The sequence below is a fragment of the Stegastes partitus genome, unplaced genomic scaffold (assembly GCF_000690725.1).
Source record: "Stegastes partitus isolate 25-593 unplaced genomic scaffold, Stegastes_partitus-1.0.2 Scaffold692, whole genome shotgun sequence".
NCBI lineage: Eukaryota > Metazoa > Chordata > Actinopteri > Pomacentridae > Stegastes > Stegastes partitus.
In genome coordinates this window covers 284,361-304,283 of record NW_007578423.1, presented here as the reverse complement: position 1 = coordinate 304,283, position 19,923 = coordinate 284,361, and the positions used below count along the sequence as shown (strand labels likewise).

At 42.9% G+C, this 19,923-nt stretch overlaps 2 protein-coding genes across 12 annotated transcripts in view; both read right to left on the bottom strand.

Annotated features, from left to right (window-relative positions):
• The window catches only part of kcnq4 (potassium voltage-gated channel subfamily Q member 4), a 51,120-nt gene extending 48,040 nt beyond the window's left edge, over window positions 1–3,080 (bottom strand). For all 4 annotated transcript variants that reach the window (XM_008290740.1, XM_008290741.1, XM_008290742.1 and 1 more), the window contains exon 1: window positions 2,002–3,080. In XM_008290740.1, the coding sequence (XP_008288962.1) occupies window positions 2,002–2,303 (302 nt within the window). In that variant the 5' untranslated portion in view covers window positions 2,304–3,080. The remainder of the gene's footprint in view (window positions 1–2,001) is intronic.
• Window positions 3,081–8,784: 5,704 nt separating this feature from the next.
• Window positions 8,785–19,923, bottom strand: part of nfyc (nuclear transcription factor Y, gamma) — a 21,483-nt gene continuing 10,344 nt past the window's right edge. For 3 of the 8 annotated variants that reach the window (XM_008290732.1, XM_008290734.1, XM_008290733.1), the window contains exons 2-11: window positions 18,749–18,858; window positions 18,552–18,623; window positions 16,795–16,908; window positions 15,019–15,114; window positions 13,714–13,887; window positions 11,841–11,909; window positions 11,242–11,400; window positions 10,771–10,875; window positions 10,583–10,642; window positions 8,785–10,088 (exon numbers count right to left, since the gene is read on the bottom strand). In XM_008290732.1, coding sequence (XP_008288954.1) covers window positions 9,969–10,088; window positions 10,583–10,642; window positions 10,771–10,875; window positions 11,242–11,400; window positions 11,841–11,909; window positions 13,714–13,887; window positions 15,019–15,114; window positions 16,795–16,908; window positions 18,552–18,623; window positions 18,749–18,847 — 1,068 coding nt within the window. In that variant the 5' untranslated portion in view covers window positions 18,848–18,858 and the 3' untranslated portion in view covers window positions 8,785–9,968. The remainder of the gene's footprint in view (window positions 10,089–10,582; window positions 10,643–10,770; window positions 10,876–11,241; window positions 11,401–11,840; window positions 11,910–13,713; window positions 13,888–15,018; window positions 15,115–16,794; window positions 16,909–18,551; window positions 18,624–18,748; window positions 18,859–19,923) is intronic. The other 5 variants (XM_008290736.1, XM_008290735.1, XM_008290737.1 and 2 more) reach the window with 5 other exon arrangements.

Below are 19,923 nucleotides of genomic sequence, written 5' to 3'. Positions count from 1 at the left end.
TCTGTTCCAGGGTCCCCCGTTACCATGCAGGACTAATTAAAGGATCAAGGGAAGTTAGCGCAGCACCCTACACAGCAGTGTGTGGCTCAATTTAATCACAATAGATCAACGCAGCCTTAATTGAGCTTCATTGCAGAATTAATTTTCCTCACGCATGGTACACTTCTCAGCCTGGTGAGCAACACACATGTGATTAATCAAAACAAGTGCACAGCTGAGAGTGATGCAGCGTCATGGGAATGATTGCACTCAAGGAGACATATGTGCGCCAGAGATATTTCATATTACAGATTTCTGAAAAGCCTCAGCGGTTCAGCCTCATGTATATTTGCAGCCCGTTTAGGATGGCAGCATAAAACGGGCCTCACTTCCAAGATCAGTCCAGCTCCGTCTATCTGAGGCCGTGGCATCTGAAACATGATCTGGACACCTCCAAGTGCCTGCCCTGCCTCCCTGACAGAGAAATAACAACAATGGCAGAGCTGCTATCCACTCCAACACCCGGTAATGTCAGGGAGAATGTCACCGGCAACCGCCACTGTAAAGGCCATCGTTCCTAATGAGAAACACGGCGGTTTGGAAGCGGTGCAGGACATGTCATCCTATGTGTGCCGCAAAGACATGCTTGCAGCCCCGTGGGAATGGAAAAGGAAGAAACAACTAGAGAGAAGTGAAACGGGGTTAAGGACAAAGTGAGACCAGCGTTAACCGGCCTGCTCTCACTAATGTACCGATGGTATATGATTAGAACGCATATGAGAGTCGTGGCCCTGCAGTGGGATTTCCCTCTGTTATAAACACATGATAGCTTTGGCAGGCAGACAGCTGTACTTGTCTAAACAACGACACGGAAAGCACGACCCGGTCCAAGGAGCTCCCACAGATACAGTAATGCTCTGTCCACTTTGTGCCAGGCGCATACACAGCTGGAAGACAGCTGCTGGAGCGCAACTATACCATCCTCCTGGCCTTCACTTTAAAAGAGACTGAAATATACTGACACACTTAAGAGAGGGTAAATATGCACGGGGTGAACTTTGACTTTTAATGAGATATTTAAACCAACAATTTGTGCAACGATTTGTGTTCAGGTATGAAAGAGGTTACATTTAAATCTGGGTACATGTTTAAAACAGTTTGATTTAAAGTGCTGATCAAACGAGTGACTTACTTTTCACATAGTAGTTTTAAGCTGCTGGTGCGTCACAGTGGAAACACCACCTCTACCAGTGAGCTCATACTTTTCCAGTGTTTACATGTTGAATACATAGAACATATAGCACATGGGTAAACCGCTGACTGAAAACTTTCTGAGGAGGGTGAGTTGCTTTAGTTTCACGTCTCTGTTTGACGCATGCGTTTATTGTTGTGATTTTTCTCCAAAGGCTTTAATAAATGAGTGTGAAAAGTCGTGCAACAAGCGTATGTTAGAGGTTTCATCAATTAACAAAAGTGATGGTTTTTATTAACATCCTTGCAAGTACATCACTCACACCTCTGCAGTTCAAAGTCATTAGTAAAGCATGTCATCGTAGAAAACAGAAACTTGCTGCGAAGTCATTTGTTTGAACAGATATGACAGTCAGCAGGCATCAAAAATGTTCACAAAAAAGGGCTTTGATTCTAAAAGTTGCCCCTGTGGATTTGGACGAATTCAATTTAATATACAAAGTCGTCCTGATGATTTAATGAGAGTCAGACAAGGGGAAATTGAACAGTGGGCCCCATGTTGGGATGATGTATGGCATATGATGGAGCTAATTGCCGCATAAGCAACTCTGCTCGGTTAATTGGAAAATTCATCAAAGAGCTGCTGGAATGTAGTCATCAAAAACACCCGATTGGTTGTAGGCTTTCTCATAGCATGTGGCTTCCTTCTGTAACTTTATGAGACTTTTTAAAAAGTTGCTACTAGAAAAGAAAATGCAAAAAAATAAAATAAAATACAGATGTGCTCCAACTGAACACAATCATAACAACAACAATAATAAGTGCACTTACATGAATGCATGGTAGATGAATGCCCATCCTCTTGGTCTTTCCAGCACGTTGTAGAGGAAATTTTGCAACTTTCTAAAGCGCTTGCTGGAGGCGGACGCGTTGGCCCGGGGTCCTGGAGGTCCTGGTAGCGGGGTGCCCAGCAGACCTGTGCGGTGAGACGGGTGTCCGCGCTCCGGGGTGGACGGCTCGCTCCTCTCCGTGTGGACGGCGGTGAGAGCCACAAACTCTACCCGCCTGTCGTCGTTCGGAGCCGGGGGCACCAGCATTCTGATGCCGCCGTTGTTAGACGGGCTTCCTAACATCGCGACGATTAAACTGCATGCGATTTGACGCGGTTCACTGGATCATCCACAGGAGCGCAGCGCAAAGTTTGGAGCGAGTCATAGTCCGGTTTGTCTTGACTTTAAAGCGGACTCTAACGCACGCGTGAGCCAGATATCATCCCTGCTTCTTTCTTTTATTTTTACGGTTTGACTTGCTAAGATTTAAAAAGTTATCTGTAAATCAAGTCGCAAAAGACGAGATGCACAGCAGTTGGAGAAGTGCGTCGCGCTGAAACGTGACCTTCAGCGATCATTGTTGGAGAGTCAGGTGTGAGGCGTGATCAAGTACTGACACATGCACAAACTGAGAGGAAACTGTGAAAGCAAGCCGCTAACTACCTGACATCACTCAATCAAGTCACTCATCTATTCCTATAAATACACTTGAGCCACATAAATCACTAATCGAGGCTCCAGAACGAGCGAGTGCAACGGCCATGCAGAGGATCGTCTAAACTAACTTCAGCCGCCACAGTTCTTTTAATGAAGTTCTTCTAGCTGTTTCTGTAGTTGTAATTGGCAGACTGAGCCTCGCCACAGCCGCCAACATCAGCTCGCTCTCCCCTCCTTGTGCGTGTCTCTGGTCCAGCGCTCCTCCGCTCCGGCAGCAGGCGGGGTGGAGCGCGCAGGAGTGAAGCGCATCAGTGTGATGACAAGAATCGCAAGCGAGCAACTCTTAAAAAACTCCGCAGAAAGCCCAAATAGACGCGCGCAGATGCCCGCATTTGGTTTCGCTTTTACAGAAGATGAAAAGCCTCTCTCCGGTGAGTTGACGCGCAGAAACAGAAACCCAGGAGGGAGGGAAGGATGAGTGTGTGAGATGCGCGCAGCGATCTGGAGAGAGAGACGGCACCAGTAGTTATGTTGTTTACGAAGGTTTCCGGGCACAATGAGTGATCTCTGGTGGAGCTGCTGAGTGTAAGAAGTGCTAACTTTGCACCTCAAAGCTGCAAAGTCATCCCGAGAGTAGTGTTGAAGTGTCAAAGTGATGTGTTTTATAATGGTCAAGGGTAGAAGTTGCAAAAGTTTCCTTTGCTTCTCCTTGAGATGAAAATGCCACTTGTGTTTACTGTGGAGGAGGCCCGAAACCATGGCTACAGGAGTTTGGGGACAGCAGAGACAGGTGTTTTGAGACATAGCGACACTGACAAACACAGCCTCCTCCTCAGTGGAGCTTTCTAAATCTATGACTGTGACACACAGACAGGCTTGTGGTTATGACACAAATATAGGGTTATGGAGCACAGCGCCCTGTAGGGAGATCACCTGTCAGAGGGCCTCTGAGGAATGCATTGTGAGGTGGTCCCCAAACTCCCACCGGCCCCACTGTATCATCTGACCACCGACATCACCAAATGCTGAGATAATTCACCGTGATGTGTTTTCGTTACACTAACAGCTCTGTTCTGCTCAAACAAGCACCGGGCCAAATGTAAACCTGGAGCTACTGCAAGTGAAATTCACGAGGAGAAACAGAAATGAGGTGTTTGGAGTTTGTTCTGAAGTTTTTCAAAACAAAGAAGACCCTATCTGCTCTTTTTCTCCAGGACCTCATCACTTACACGTCTGACATCTACTGCAGAGCGCTGTTAAATTTAAGTGAAATATATAATCGTTACTCTTGAATAAAATGTTTATTTCACTGCCTGCATCAAACTGAGAAGCTGACCTTAAACATGCATTCAGCATTGTGTGAGTTTTGCAGTGGACTATAACAATAGCAGAGTCGGGTTGCTCTTGCTATGTGCGTTCCTGTCAATTGTTGGTGCTTCGTTTATGGAACATGCAGGTCTGTGGAATGACGTGTGGGAATGCAGCTGGAGTCCTTCACAGGCCACAAATCTAGACATTATTCCCAGGGCCCTGTCCCATTACATAACTTAACATCACTAATCCTTAACTCTTTACTTAGCCTCAGCACTGACGGACTCACTGATGGCGATAAAACGAAATCAACCGTTGACAGCTGTGCTTTACGGCAACGTGTTAATGCAGACTGGTGACAAGTAATGTGACAGATCTGTCGGAAATCTTGGGCGGAACTTTCCAAATGGACCTTGTGTTTGAAAACCAATTGTTTTGGAAATAGCATTTAATACAAACAATATTAATTTCCACGTTATATTAATTTGTTAGAGATTTGCTCTTACTCAACTGAAAAACTGTTTAAAATAAGATCACCTTAATTGACCCCATGCAGGGAAAGTGAAGATTTACAAAAGAAACTGTCATAAATAGTGAAAAACAAACATATAAGCTGGAGTGATTGGATTTTTTTTTGCTTGATGCAATTAACCAATCACCAAAATAGCAAAGGATTATAATATTCAGTGGCAATAGCAACAATATAATTGATTTAAGTAATCATTCCAGCTTACGAAAACCTGTCCTGGCTGTTAAACAACTGATTTAAAAGGCATATTCAATAATTAAAAAGAATGACAGTTGTGTCAACTCAGTGAGGGTGTTGGATTTTAAATAGGAAAATGATTATCAGGATATCTTGCGGTCACACCAAAACTCAAATGAAATTATCTGAACCGAACACGACACCCTGACTGAGAGCTAGTTCTGTTTGTTTCATACAGTTTTAAAAATAGGAGCGAGGCAGGGTTACATTTTGAGTTAGGATCCAATGAGAAGTTGAGAACTGTTTTTGTTTCATTCATCTGAAACAATAAGGAAGCAAGTTTAGTAAAAGGTGGCAAAAATTCACCTGTCATGGTTGTAAAAGCATAGGTGTGTATATTTCTGCCTTCTACGAGAAGTATGGATGTAAATGGAAGAAGAATCTAATTTGGGAAGAAGGTTGTCTCACAGTCGAGTCCATAACCAACTCCTGATGAAAAAACAAGGTGCAAACTACACACCAGCACAACGGCATCCTATACTGGGAATCTCCCACTACAACACTCCCCCTGTTAGCCCGGTTTCCTCTCCTCCTCCTCCAGTTTCCTTTTTCTCTCCATCGCTCAGCAGCCCAAACCAGGCCAGGCGGCAACGAAAGAAGAAGGTGTTGACAGACAGACCAGCTCTGCTTGTACCCTGAGGGATTAAAAATCAAAGTTTCGCTGTGGCGAAGGTACACGCCCCCTCTTTCTATTACAGTGCCCCTGCTTCAGCGTCGCTTTCATCCAGCAATCAACACTTAGAGCCGGGCAGAGTGTCCTGAGCTGCTTCGGGGTTGAAGGCAGCTCTGTGACAACACACAACAGCTGAGCAAGGTCACGCTGTAAAATGTGGAACGGATGGTCGAAGGCACAAATGTACAAAAGCGGACCGTAAAGGAAGAGCCCTCACACTTGTACACACAGATTTAGTGGCTCTCATCAGCAACTCTTGCATGAGAGTGGAATTACAGCGGGGGATAACCCAGAGTGGACTACAGGGGCCCAGTGTTAGGAGGTGGCTGTTGTGCCCACCTCTCCCCTCTCTGCTGTTTTTTCCACCGCACTCTTCACTCCAAGCATTCACTCACGCCCTGTTGAGCTCCAGGAGTCGACAGCTACTCAGGGAATCTATGGGAACTTAAAAATACTCACATCAGCAATTGTGCTCTACACATAGTACAGTGCAAACCCGTTCCGTCCGACCCCCACCAACCTTTTATTTCCGCTGCGCACTTGGACGTTTACTTACGCCACTTAATGGCTTTCCCAGACCGCACGCTTGTTTGTCTTTATTTAATCTCTTTTCTCTTCTGCTTTTCATCTGTTTCCTTCTCTTTAACACAGATCTTTCTTAATGGAAAACCTCAGAGGAACGAGTAAAGAGGAGGACGGAGGGGGATGAATTGTTGATATAGTGTCTGTTGTGCAGGGTTAATGTTGTTGTGATAAGTCTGGTTATGGTCTTTGGGAGGAAGAAATGACATTGTCAAACAGTGCTGTGGTTGGAGCGAGAACCCCCGGTGAGATACACAATCCGACCATCACGTACACACTGCAAAAATGTCAGCTGACGTGAGGCAGTTTTCCCGTGCTAATCAATCTGACAATCTGCCATTCAACACCATGAATATGTAAAGTGTTAACCACAACATCCAGCGACTGAGTCAGGAAGTTACAGTACGTAGGGTAGAGACCTCACTCCGAAGCCCATTCATGAGCAGTCAAAAGCTCCTTTGTAGCTCACTACCACTCTCAGTGCTTTTACAGAAGTGCCTGGGCAGGCTCGCTGGCTCCTCAAACGAGTACGCAGCATTTTACAAACATTTAGAAGGGTGGAGGAGACTGCAGTGTAGACACTACCTCACTTCCGTCAGTCAAAAACAACCCTGAAGCATACGACTCTAAGCTATAAAAAGACAGACTAAACACATACAAGTACCAAGCAGTTTTTTTTAAATGTATTGAGATGTCTAGTTTCTAAACATAATGACTCTTTTTTGTCCATAACAGGTAAAGAGTCAAGGTCTAAAGGGTTAAAAGATCTGTGTATGGACATTAGTAGTAGAAATACATCTCGGGTTCGAATTTTTATATTAATTGTATTTATGTAGATCAATTTACATCCTAAATAATCTCAGGAGACGTCACATATTAAGGCAAAGACCTTATGATATTATATTATAGAGATAAACCCAACAAATTCCTTTGGTTTGTCATTTGTGCTCTGTATCTATCCAAAAGATGTTTGTGGACGAGCTGAAAGCAAAAAATAGACTTGGTCGCTACAGTTAAAAGTTTTCCTGGAGGTGGGTCATGAACATTTCTCAGCTGTCCTGAACTGACCTGAATGATTTGAGCAATGGTGTAATGAGAAATTTGACTGTTGGGGCCATTTTCCCTGCTCTATGTCAGCAGCTGTACTTCTTTTACAATATTATCTAAGAAAATGCTTGCATTTGAGAGCAGAGGATACTGTATATTTGGCAGTATGTTGTGCAAATAGCTTGGAAAGTTAGTGGTCAGTGCTAGTTAGTTCTCATAAACAAATGTTCAGACTATAAATTGTTGTGATGATTTTTCTTATTTTTAACACACAGAACGCTTCAGTTACAAAACCTGCAAGTCTTGTAAAGAGACATAAGCAATAAGAGAATTTCACTATTTCATGGATCATTGAACTGCCACATTATTCTTATACAACAGTGAAATGCCAGAACCTGGGAAAAGCTAACATTACACTTTGATGATGATTAAAAGAAAATGGTCTTACACTTCAAAAAAAAGCGCAAAGCTGATCAAACACAGAGTCCGTCGAAGTGAAAGGACACTCCTGTTATGAGTTTGTTGCAAACTTGGTGAGACCAGCTGCTGTTGTGGCCCTATCACAAGGTGCGGACCGCAGCCAAGGCAGTCAGCCCCAGTTCATTTGACCAAAGCTGCCTTGATCTGACCAGACGAGCCAGCCAAGAAAAATACCAGCAGACAATCCTTTTCACGCTTGACTTAAGCTCAAACATTCTCACAATCCTCGTCCCTCTCATTAGAAAGAGCCGAGCATAAGTCTGCACTCATTAATGCAGTTATTGTTCGGTGATTAAGTCGATTAAGAGAGGGCCCTCCGGTTTGAGTAATGTTTACTTGTGGCTTTGACTACCGCGGCTTAACCAGACAATTGTATAGTAAGTGGTCACTACGAGTGCAGGGAATTTAATTTTTTCTTTTTTAACACAGCTTGTTAGGAAAGCACTTCAAAGTGATTGCAACTTTCGAACTTTGACTTTCAACGCTGACATCATGTTGAACGTGAGACATCTCATTTCAGCAAACTAGGACATCGTGAGCACCCTTTATCTCTGCTTACCTAATTTTCTGTTCCACCATAATTACCTCTCTTCCTTTTAAGATTTAGGTCGGATAAGGAATGCAGTCTGATCTCGCAGGAGCTGAGCAGTCTCCAGCCAAATAACTCGTGACTCTATTGTTAACCGTTTGCCCTTTGTGGCACATGAAGCTTTTCCACCACTCCAGGAGGGCAGCAGGAAAAAGATTAGTGGCGCTCATATAGTCTGGCTTAGATGCAACGTGGGGTAAATATTCATTCCTAGTTTTTGGCAGACTGGAACTGCTAAAACAATGCTCCTACTGAAAATTGTGAACCTGTGTTTGGGAATAAAACAGGTGCCCTCATACAGTTCAACAGTAGTATTTACAGTTTGTTAGATCAGTGCTGCCCTCCTATGGCCATTTGGGAAAACAACAAAAAGTCTGAAACTGGCATAGTTAAATCCACTACTTATAACCCATGTGCATGGTTGCAGTGAGTCTTGTGTCTTTAAAACACTGCCCCAATTTCATGTTCTGTGCTCTGGTGGTGCATCTACCTGGAAATACAGTGTGTGGGGAAGCCTGGGTTGGTTCAAGTACTTTCTTTTGGTAAGCTCCTGAAACTTTGTCTTGTCTCTCTGTCTACTGTCCTCACACTAGCAAGTTGCTTAACTCACCTGAAATAAAACAATGAAGACAAAGATTAGTGCTTGGTGACACAAAGTCAGAATAACCATAAAACAGGATTCTTAGACAAGTTATGGTTTTTAATTTTTCCAACAAACAAAGTTTGTTTACAAAAAGGAACGTCAAAAATAAAATTGTACCTATCTATTGCATGTCATGCTGGCAGTTCGAACTACATGCAAAAACAACAATAATAAGAACATTGATAATAATCATTACTGTACAAAAAAATGGTGGGAAAGATATGAGGCCCAACATCATTTTAGAACCAAAAGAAACACTTGAATTGAAATAAAAAGAACTCTATAAAAAGGGTTTGTTTTTTTTTTGCTCCAGACGGAGTCATGTGTCTGTACATGAGACTTAAACCAGGGCACAAGACTCCAAAACTACTCGGGTAGAGAGGGTTGTGTGAAACGGCGTAGAGCCAGAGAAGAGATTCCCTGCTCTAAAGACAAAGGAAAGAAAGAAAGTGAATGAAAGAATCAAAATGGAAGAGAAAAGACGAGCGTGGATGCTTCAAAAGCAAACACGCACACTCTCACATACACAGTTAACCTATACAGCTTGAAGGCCTTACAACATAAAGTCATGCTTCATCATCAATGTGGAAAACAAACACAACAAGAAATTATCATTGAACCTTATAACCTCTTCACAAGATCCCTTAGATTGACTCGCTGTAAAAAGTGATATCTGAGGTATATGGCTTCGATTCATCCATTAATGTATAATTCATTTATTCCAAGAAGAAGAATCCTATGGCTACCTTCAACCACAGATATGCCAAGAGAAGGTCATGTAGACAAAGACGGACACTTTCCCAGTTCATTTCCAAATGGAGAGCAGAAAGTAAGGTGCTGGGAACAAAGCAATATTTTCTTACGTTTTCAAAATCTTTGAAGATTGGACATATAATGGGCAGAAGAATAGAGTTGGTCTGTTTAAAGTCTGTTGTCAGGGATGTGACGTAACTTAAGTACAAAAATTATATTATGTCTAAGCATGGATGCAACGCAGCATGATTGTGAAAGAGTCGATCAGTGTCCCTTTGGTTTTTGATCCAGTGTACTAAATTTATTACAAAAAAAATGAGTGTTACAAGATTTCAGGTCCCTCGTTTCAATGAGCAGTGCTCCAAATCAAGGCTATCAAGCATCCTTTGTTGAAGTCGGTGGCATCTGTTGGCATCACATGGGCTGGTATGCATGTTGTGTGTGTGGAGAAAACTTCCTGGTTGGGCTCAGTCAGTGCTGACCTGCGTGACCTGTGCGTCAGCTGTCTGGTTGGTGGACTGGATGAACATTGGTTGGGCCAGCTCCTGTCCTGCCGGCATCGTCACCTGTTGTATCTGATACAACTGCTGAGAAACAAAAGGACAGACAGGGAGGTTGAAGGTCGAAGGTTTCGCGTGTTGTTGGGCGTTGATGGGATTACACCCGGCAACAAGTTTTTCGACAGTTCTTTGTTTGTTACTTACTACTATTTAGGATGTTCCTAAGATAATGTCCTACATCGGCTTGTATCAGACGTTTTGTTATTTCACAATCACATTTGTCTCTATATCTGACCTGTTAGACATTTTTCACTCTGTAGGCCACCATCATTGCTGTCTATCTGTACCAGAAAAGTTTCTCTTCTTTTTTTCATCTTGTCTGTTATTACTATTATTACTATTATCTTATCTCAATGAATCTTTTGTAGTTAAGTAATGGCTTTTTCAAAGAGCAAATGTCAAGCGACTAGCAGTTAACCAGGTATGTTGTTAAAATGAGAAATGCTAACAAAAACAGAAATAAGAATAGTGTGCCACCTGAAAAACAAAAAACAGCCACAAAACTTGATTGTATTTGTTACCTGTCCGTCAGTAAACTGGTTGAATTGCTGTTGTCCTTGCTGTACCTCTGTCTGCGTGATCTGGAAACAAAATAAGTTATTCATCACCATCCTGTCACTTTGACACAACACACATATCACGTGTAAATGCTTGGATATCAGAAAGATTAGCTGTGTATAGGGGGTATTTTTTCTGTTGGAGTGATTACCTGCTGGGTGTTTGCAAGAGTCTGAATCTGTCCTTGGACCACTTGCGCTCCAGAGACCGGCTGGGCTAGACGGATATATTGTAGCTGTCCCGTATTTAGCTGCACCTACAGTCAAGCAACACAAGGGGGAGACAAAGTTTGGCTTAGAGCAGAGGTCACAGGAACGCAGAGGTCACAGCCATTTTCCTACTCTGGACAACAGCAACGAAAATCCTTCACTTTCCTCTGGTGGATTATTAACCTTCTAAACCTGATGTTTCTTGCCTGCCATCAAACAGTAAAAGAAAATTAGCACCATGTTTGTCGAGCACTACAATGTCAAACACCACGTCATGAAACAAAGGCAGATCTTCTCTCTTTAAACCTAGGCCTGCACGTTCTTTCTCCTTCCCCCTGCCTTGTTGCTTCACCAGCTCCACCTTCTCCTTCCCCTAATGCCCGCTCCTCGCCCTTAACAGCCTGATTTCTTACCGGGATTTGCTGGATCTCTCCTGTATTGGTGATGATCTGCTGCATGACCTGCATGGTCTGGCCTTGGGCTTGAGCTGTCTGAGCTTGACCCTGGGCGGCAGCAGCCTGGACAATCTGCACCTGCTGGCCTTCACTCACCTGCATAGCGACAGGCGCACTCTATTGTAGAGAAGAGCAAAGATGAAAAACAAAGAAAGAGAGAAACAAAGACAGGCAGACATTACAAAAACACATTAGTAGTTTACCAACAACTGGTACAAGTTTATACCCAACAACAAGCAAATAGCCATGAAATCATTAACTTCCTTGGAATATAATTTCAACCCAGCAGTATGAAGCTTATGAATCCTTAAGTTTTAAAAGTCTGTTAAAGGCACAAAAGACATGGGGACATAGGGTGACAACGCAGGTTTCTAGCCTTCTCTTCTGTCTGTCACATTATCCAGAAAAGGCCATCTGATCTCATGCTGCGGTCACCCCTACAGACCTCAGTCACCTGAGCAGGACAGAGTTTGTAGGAAGCGGTCGCCTACAAGGCTGTGGCACCGAGGCGGCTTTGCGTGTGTGGTTAGTGAACATATAAAAGTATACGTGTTTACCGTGATAGGTGTGCCCTGTGATTGCACCTGCACTTGCTGTAACTGCTGCATGGTGGCACCTTGCAACATCTGATGGCCGACAGAATAGAATGAGAAAATGAGAGAAAGACACACAGTGAGAAAGCAGCGATTGCAACAACTCAACACACAAACGTAAGCATGAGCGGCGTGTACGCATAGAAAGGTTAAACGTAAGAGCGGCAAACGATGGCAGTACAAGCAGCAAATGATATTTAGGAGCATGTTTATGAAATGTGCAAGTAAAACAGGAGGAATTATGACAAAGCTGAAGTGAAATGACAAAAGCAGGATATAAAAAAAAATACACTGGAGTTTGGAAAGGCTTAAAATATGCATATACATCACAGCTACTTTTACAGCAGTTTAAGAAAGGCCAGCTGCAGTTTTACTTTTAAGAGAGTTGTTGACCTGAAAGAAAAATGACAGAACTGGTACAACAGTGACAACTAGTGACACTGAAAGCTCTGCACACGGACACTCACGGATAAGGGACATGAAATAAGATCTCTCCGCAGCTCAGTTCCTCCATCACCTTTTCTTTGTATTGTTTACACTTCTTCATTGCATAGGATTTCCTGCTTAGGGCTTCCTGTACATTACAGGGCTAATCTGTGGTACCAAACATGACACGTACCTAATAGATAGTGGCAATCTAACTAGCTCTTTCCTTTACATCTACCCTGACTGGGAATGATGTCATTTGAATACGGTAGCAGGGATGCAAATACAAATTTGTGGTGAAACGTCAAAGATTTTAGCAAAATCTCTAATTTGAAAAGCGTTTTAACAAACTAAATGCCTTTTTGGGGGATTTAATCTTAAACCTTAATACTTCAAAGGCCCTCTTTCAAAGTGCTGCCTTGTAAATACCTTATGATGGAGACTACATAAGGTGAGTGTCAACGTGTAACTTGGGACTGCAGCAGTAGCAGGACGGTGAATCACACCAGGTCTAAACAAGTATGACAGCTCAGCTAAAGGCAGTGTGCTGAAGCAGCATGAAGCAGCACAGCAGCCCAGCAGCACAGCTACATGACATGCAGAGACCAAACTGGAGAGAAAGAGTGCTAAGCAGAAAAAAATAGTAGGAACAAGACAATTAGAGACAATTGAATGATGTCTCTAAATGTTAATGTTTGTTTTGTTTTGCTTTTTTTCTAGGTAATGAAAACACTATGACCCTGAAGAGGACTGCACTCTTCCCAACACTGTGTGGGTGCAAGTGCAAGAAATTCAGTGTGTTTTTGAATGAGTAAATTATGTATGTGTACATTTTGGAGTCGATATCAAATTGCCTCATTTTCAATTAATTAATTTACAGAATGCCTTTTTGAATCTATAAATACGACTTGCTTACGTTAATACGAGATCAGAAAATTTCAGTTTAACGAAGAGGTCAGATTCAGTGTTCCGTCTGCAGGGCTTTAGTGAGAGGGTGTGCACATGTATGAGTGTGCTGGGTGTGTTTCGAGGTCCTGTTATTTCTGCTGGTAGGAGAGGGGTCTGCTCCTAAATGTGAGCTAAGACTAATATCAATAAAGTCAAGCAGGATGACCCAACTAACAAGCCTCTTGCAGCAGGATTTCCAGGCCTGGGTGGAGTCAGAATGTGCTACTTAAACTTCTTGGGAGTTACAGAGGAAACATAAATGCACTCGGGCACAATATCTCTCCAAAGTACAGCACATTACTCATTAACTGGTAATTTGCGTGTTTCTATAGGGACAGTTCGGCCTAGAATCCTCATATCCCACTGTGGTTTCATTTTGTTGCCACTTCTTTACGTTTTGTTGTGTGCGCCTCACTTTGTGTCAAATCCTGCGAAAACCTCCTGAAACAAAGTGCGAGCGTACCTGTCCTTGCTGTGGCTGTGCGATGATAATCTGTCCAGGCTGGATGGTTGCAGGTTGTGCGGCGGGTTGCTGGCCCTGCTGTGTGCCCTGCACCTGCACAGCTCCGGGCTGTTGGGCCAAGGTGAAGTAGTACTGCACCGGCTCTGCGGGAGCTACTGACTGACGCATCTCCTCCTGAAGATGTGAAACACACACATGCAAACACACACACATCGGGGGACTATCAGTCCATTACATCTCCATGAATTATTTTTGCAGGTGTAACGGTAGAGGAGAGCTGGTCTGATAAATAACTGATGGGATGTGGCTGCGAAAGAGTAACGTAATCTGGACGTAAGATCCATTACAAGCATCATACTGGTCAATAACATACACTGCAGCTCTGTAGGTATGCTCAGCTCAACATGGTGACGTACGTTAACACTGATCAACCAGAAACAATTCACACTAAAAACGGTATCTGTAGTGTGACTCTAATGTTTTTTATGTGTAATGAAACTAATAATGTGATCATTATTGATTTTGTCTGGACAAGCTCTGCTCTGTTTTCTTCTTGGGTCAGTCACAGAAATGCAACATCAGAGTTTGTCGGGATTCAGTTTACTTTAATCCAGGTCTTCAGATTATCACATATTAAATTACCAGTAAACACTGACCTGTGTCACTCTGTTTCATAACTGACTAATGAGGAGGGCTTCAACTTGATGAGGTTTCTCCATCACCAGAAGCGTAAACACCCCTCTCCCAGCTCCATGACAACACAGCTGAGAGTGTAGGATGTTTACATGCCTGGAGACAGTCTACTTGACAACAAATTTAAATATCTCACTCCTCCATCTGGTATACTAAATTTCTATACAGCCATCACTCGTGTGCTTCTACATTATATGCTGTTTTCGTTCACTATCCTTCCTGAATTATTTCCTGGTAAGAAATGTGTTTTTTGACAAATAATACTACTATTAACCATTAGCTACGAACTGGAAGAATTAGTTTCACTTGCTGGGGTTACTGTTGGCTGTCTGAGGCAAAAAGATGCTGCAAACATCCGACTGAAAGCTCTTGCTGTCAAAATCCCAGCTTCCAGTCAAGGATGTTTACAGCACCTCCAGGTTGCCAACAATGGAAAAGTACCTGGGATGAATACCCAAATGATCAGCTCTTTATTCTGTGGTAACTTAAATGTGGAAACTGGAAGCTGTCCTCCAAAATGCTTAGAACAAATTCTGAAGTACCAGCATATTTCCTGCCACCGTGCAGGTAATAAGACTGTAATAAGACTAAAAGCAGTGTTTGTTTTCCTACCTGTCGTTTAGGGGGCTTTAGGTCGTCCCGGGGCACAATGTCAATCAGGAAATCGAACTGGTCGAACTTTGTTATTGCCATGGCGATGTCGTTCCTCTGGAAACACAAAAGACGCAGACGGTCAAGTGATGAGGTCAGAGTTTAATTATGCTAATTCTATGAATGCAGCTACCTAGTATATATATATAAACATGCCTCAGGTCTGAGGTCATCAGTCTCAAAATAGCCACAAGAGAGGCTCCTGTGGGATTGAAATGCAGTTCCCAGTAGTACTGAAACAGGTGTTTGCTTTAATAATGGAGCTCAAACTCGGAGAGGGTAAGATTGCAGCTGAATTGATTAGTCGATAGAATTATTGTCAAATTAACAGAAATGAAAGAATCATTAGATAAATTATATGAAAAGTTCCAAATATCGATTTTAACATACAGTCATCAAAACAGATTAACAAAACACAACCACAATCAGAAAACTGTGTGTAAGGTGAGTGTAACTGAACAGGAATGACATTTTCCTGCCCTCATGAGCACAAGCTTTACTTCCATACCCTTTCCTATATCTACAGCAGTGCGCTGTCTCTGTGGAATTTTCCACAGGATATTGGCTGTCAGGACCCCCCATTGTGGCCCACCCTGCACTAGAGGCTATTTATAGTAGCTTGATTAATATCTGGTAACATCAGGTCACATCTACACTTGTTCTATTGATGAGCGTTGCTATGGCGACCTCAATTGGCGTGCCCTCTTCACAATAGGACTCGGGCTCTGTGCGTGCGTGTGTGGGGAAATGGAGGACCTTGCTTTACGTCACTTAGGCAAAAGAAAATCACGCATTCATGATGTAATGCGTCATCTGTGGTGTAAAATGCACTTAACATGTACACATTCAAAGTAGATTAAGTTTCTATTTAAAGCAGGAAGTGTTGAGATCTGACAACACAAAATAGGACTATCATTAGGGACAGAGACAGACTGAGACCACAGCAAAGTGAACATACTTCCAAAGTAGGCCTTCAGTGTAAGACTCCTCCAAGACTAACTGCGATAAGAGCGATTACACTGTCTTTGTTTCCAGTCTCTTTTTCTACCTGCGTGGGCATACACACACATATCCATGGACTGCTAATCTCACCAAGGTATGTGAATGGATAAAGTGGACTTAAGGGCTTTCATGTTCTGCTCCATAGTTTTCTCCTCTTGCCATCCAGGTGAGACAAACTCTAGGCTGATTTTTCCTATTTTCCATCAGCGCTTTTATGTTCTCCGCTTCCTTTTTCCTCTTGTGTCTTTCCAGAGCCCATCTTATTCAACTTTGGGACAGCAGAGCAGGCAAAATGGCACCCGGGGGGGAAAGTGGGTCACCAGAGCCCGCCTGCCTTTGCTTTTAGAGTCAATGGAGAGAGAAAGAACTTAACAGAGAGATAGTCCTCAAGGGGATGCTGGTATGGGGCCTCTGCTTGTACACACACGGACACAGGCACTTTATGAATAGAAAGCATCAAACCAAAAAAAGACACAAGGATACAAGGGTGTGGAAGACGGGTTAGAAAGAAAAAAGGTGGAAGGAAAGAGGTAGGAACTACTGGAACATATGGTTGTCCAAACCCATCAGTAGGGCTGAGAGAATAAAAATAATGTAGTGTTGAGAAAGGTCAAAAGCTGACAGGCCAATTTGTGTCTTCAACTACACTGTGATGTGCTCAGGTTAAAACACATTATACAAGAGGATACGAAGGGGGGAAAAAGAAAGTTGAGTCAACTCAAAGGTGTGTCTGACCTGCAGTGTGCGTCTCTTGTTGTCCTCAGTGTGGATCCATGCTCTGAGGGTGAGCTCTGTGATGAAGATCTGAGCTGCTTTGGCAAACAGGACCGGAGCCTCTGCACTGATCATCTGCACAGAGGAGATAGTGTTACACCCAGTTCAACAGACCCACAGACTATCAATCACACATCAGCAATAACGTGAAACACTCAGGACCTGAGTCAAAGTTGACTGCATCAACTTCACAGGTGATGTAAAGTAAGAAATAAATGCATTCAATTGCAAAGAAAGACCACATAACCATTAGTTTATATGCTTATTCACAAAGAAGCACCACTCAAATTGAAAATACAGGAGAGGAGTGTCATTATCCTTGACACTATTTTAACATTTCTTTTGTTTGTTTGTTTTTTCATTACAGTTGTGAGTTTACATTAAATCTAACAACACTTCTTCACAGGTTGAAGATCTCTGGTCTCCAGGTCATTGGAGTCAACTTTTTTCCCCACATGGTCGCACTGAACACTCACGATCACTTCAAATGACAATTAAATTTATGGACGTAAAGCTAAAATGTACAAGACAGGCTGTATCAACACCATGCCACTCACATGTGCTTGCACACATGCAGTGAAAGCTGCTGTGTCAGGGCCAACAGAAGGGTCTTTCCTTCAGATATGTCAGTGATCTCCTGATCTCTTTACCGCTTTAAGCTGCTGCTTAACTAAGGGGATAGCAGTCTTCACACGGCACATTCAAGTCACACACACACACACACACACACACAGGTTCCAAGGGTTTCTTTTTAGAGACGACAAACAGTCCTGGCTGATAATATGGTGTAATGGGGGAAAGATAATCACTCCTCCATGAGCCATAACTGCCTAATTAAATGTAATTGACAAATAGTAGGAGATTAATGGGTATCTTTAGAGAGAGCTTGTAGATACATCCACAAAAGTCGGAGATAATCAAAATAGATCTGAATGTTCGGTATTGATATCAAGGTGTACTTAAGGTGATTGTTTTCATTTATTATAAGCTCAATAAAATTCAGATTCCTAGTTTATTACACCACACTGCTGTTAGACATTAACTACAATTTGCAGCAATGTGGTGTGTATTTAAAAAAAAGTTAACATGTGGCTAAAATCTAAAGCTACCTTAAAAACTAAAAGCAGCTCAACAGCTACTTGTAATGGCTCCACAGCTGCATCTTCACAACTCATATTCACAGGCCCTTGCTACTTTTAAGGTTTTGTATTTTTACATAATGATGCTTGACTATGGCTTTACAAACAATGTTAATATGCATTGATGTAAACCCAATTGATACATTGCAAAGAGCAGCAATATTTTAATTATAAAAATCTTTGTTGTTCAGTCCAACAGGTCATTCATGAGTACTGATCTTAGCAAAAGAAGCCACAGACCAAGAACTTGACAGAGGGCATGTCAAGTCCAAATTAAAGAACTAAATAAAAAGTTCAATCAAGCTTTAAGGCATTAAAATAATCGAACATTTGTCAAAAACAAGAAAAATCTGAAGGAAAACCAGAAATGCATTTTAACTAACTAATGACAGTCCAAGGTTAAGCTCTACGCCTCCGATATTTCAAATTACTAGTATGTCATATGCTCTTATGAGTGGAGTAAAGTGAATTTAACTTAACGAAAGGAATAGTGCGACAGCAGTGTGGTTCTTTTCACTACATAATCCTCCGCTCAAAATTATTTTATCAAAATGTCCATCATTTAGATTGCCCTGTTACCTTGACATCCTCATCCAACTTCATGATTTTCTTGATTCGAGCCAGAGGTAACTCCTGCACGCGGAAATCCTTCTGGAAATAATGGATGGGCATTCAGTTAAACACAAGTGTGAGTACTGGTCGATCACGTGAAATGCCTGAATCTTAGTGTTCACTTTGCTGGTGTGGGTGCATCTGTTTTGGAGGGCGGAACGTACCACAGTCAAGTTCCTGATCTCCTCCATGACACGAGGCCAGAAGGACTGCAAGGTTTGCTGGGCATCGCTGCCCCCGGCTCCAAACGCATCTGCAGACATCTTCTACTTTGCTGCATGGAAAGAAAACAGAAAATAGGAGAGGTGTAAGCAAATGTTTAATGTTTCAAAAACCAAGACAAACCATACGTAGATTCAGAGATAGTCAGGACAGGTCAAGGACGCAAAACACCAAGATAGAATACGACATCTGTCCAAGCCAGGCCTGTGCTGCCCTGTGCTCTTCCCGTGTGTCAGACCCACATATCCTATCACAGCCTATAATTAAAATACACTAAAAGCTAAAATAGAGCGCCAACGGGCTTCTATTATTGTCGTTGTGGGATGTTGACATGCCCAAGAACCCACCACCAGACTGGCTGCACACTCTCCGATTATGAATGAATCACCTTCGGCACATAGCTGCAGCTTCTCCACAAACACAAGCATATCATGTGCAAGTCAATTGCTGCTGGTGACCCCACGGAACGAGGACAATGCTAAAGCCACAGATCCAGGAGACACAAGTCTAGTTTATGGCATAAAGAAACAGCCTCACGATAAGCTGGCAAACTCCTAACACACACAGACATATGTTTGCAAAGCATTCTAAAGTTGTAAAGTGAATTAAACTGTTATTATTGCAAACACATGTGTGCAGACGTAAGAGCCAGTGCTTCTACAAGGGGTCTGACGGTTTGAAAGAGGATCCAGCAGGTTACTATGGCATGCCAGGAATCTGCTGGGGGAATATTGGCCTGCCTGTCTGAGCATGTAGAGCTCGGAGTGTCTTGATCGCACTCTTTCACTCTCTCCCGTTTTTTCCCCCTACCTTGGTGAAAAGATTCCTCAGGAGGGAGAAGAAAAAGAAACGTGGGGGGGGGCTGGACAGAACAAGAGATGAGTGTGTGGAGCTACTCAAGAGAGACGGGATGTGTTTGTGTGTGTTACTGAGGGAGGGGCAGTGCCTTGTCCAGTTCAGCATTAATCCAGCGCTAAGACAAAGTGCCAAAGGCTTTAACAGGGGGAGGTAAGAGACAGACAGGGCCACAGCCAGACTGCTGTGCAAACCAGCTATGTGGGTCAAACGAGACAGAAAGAGGGAGACAGAGAGAGAGAGAGAGAGAGAGAGAGAGAGA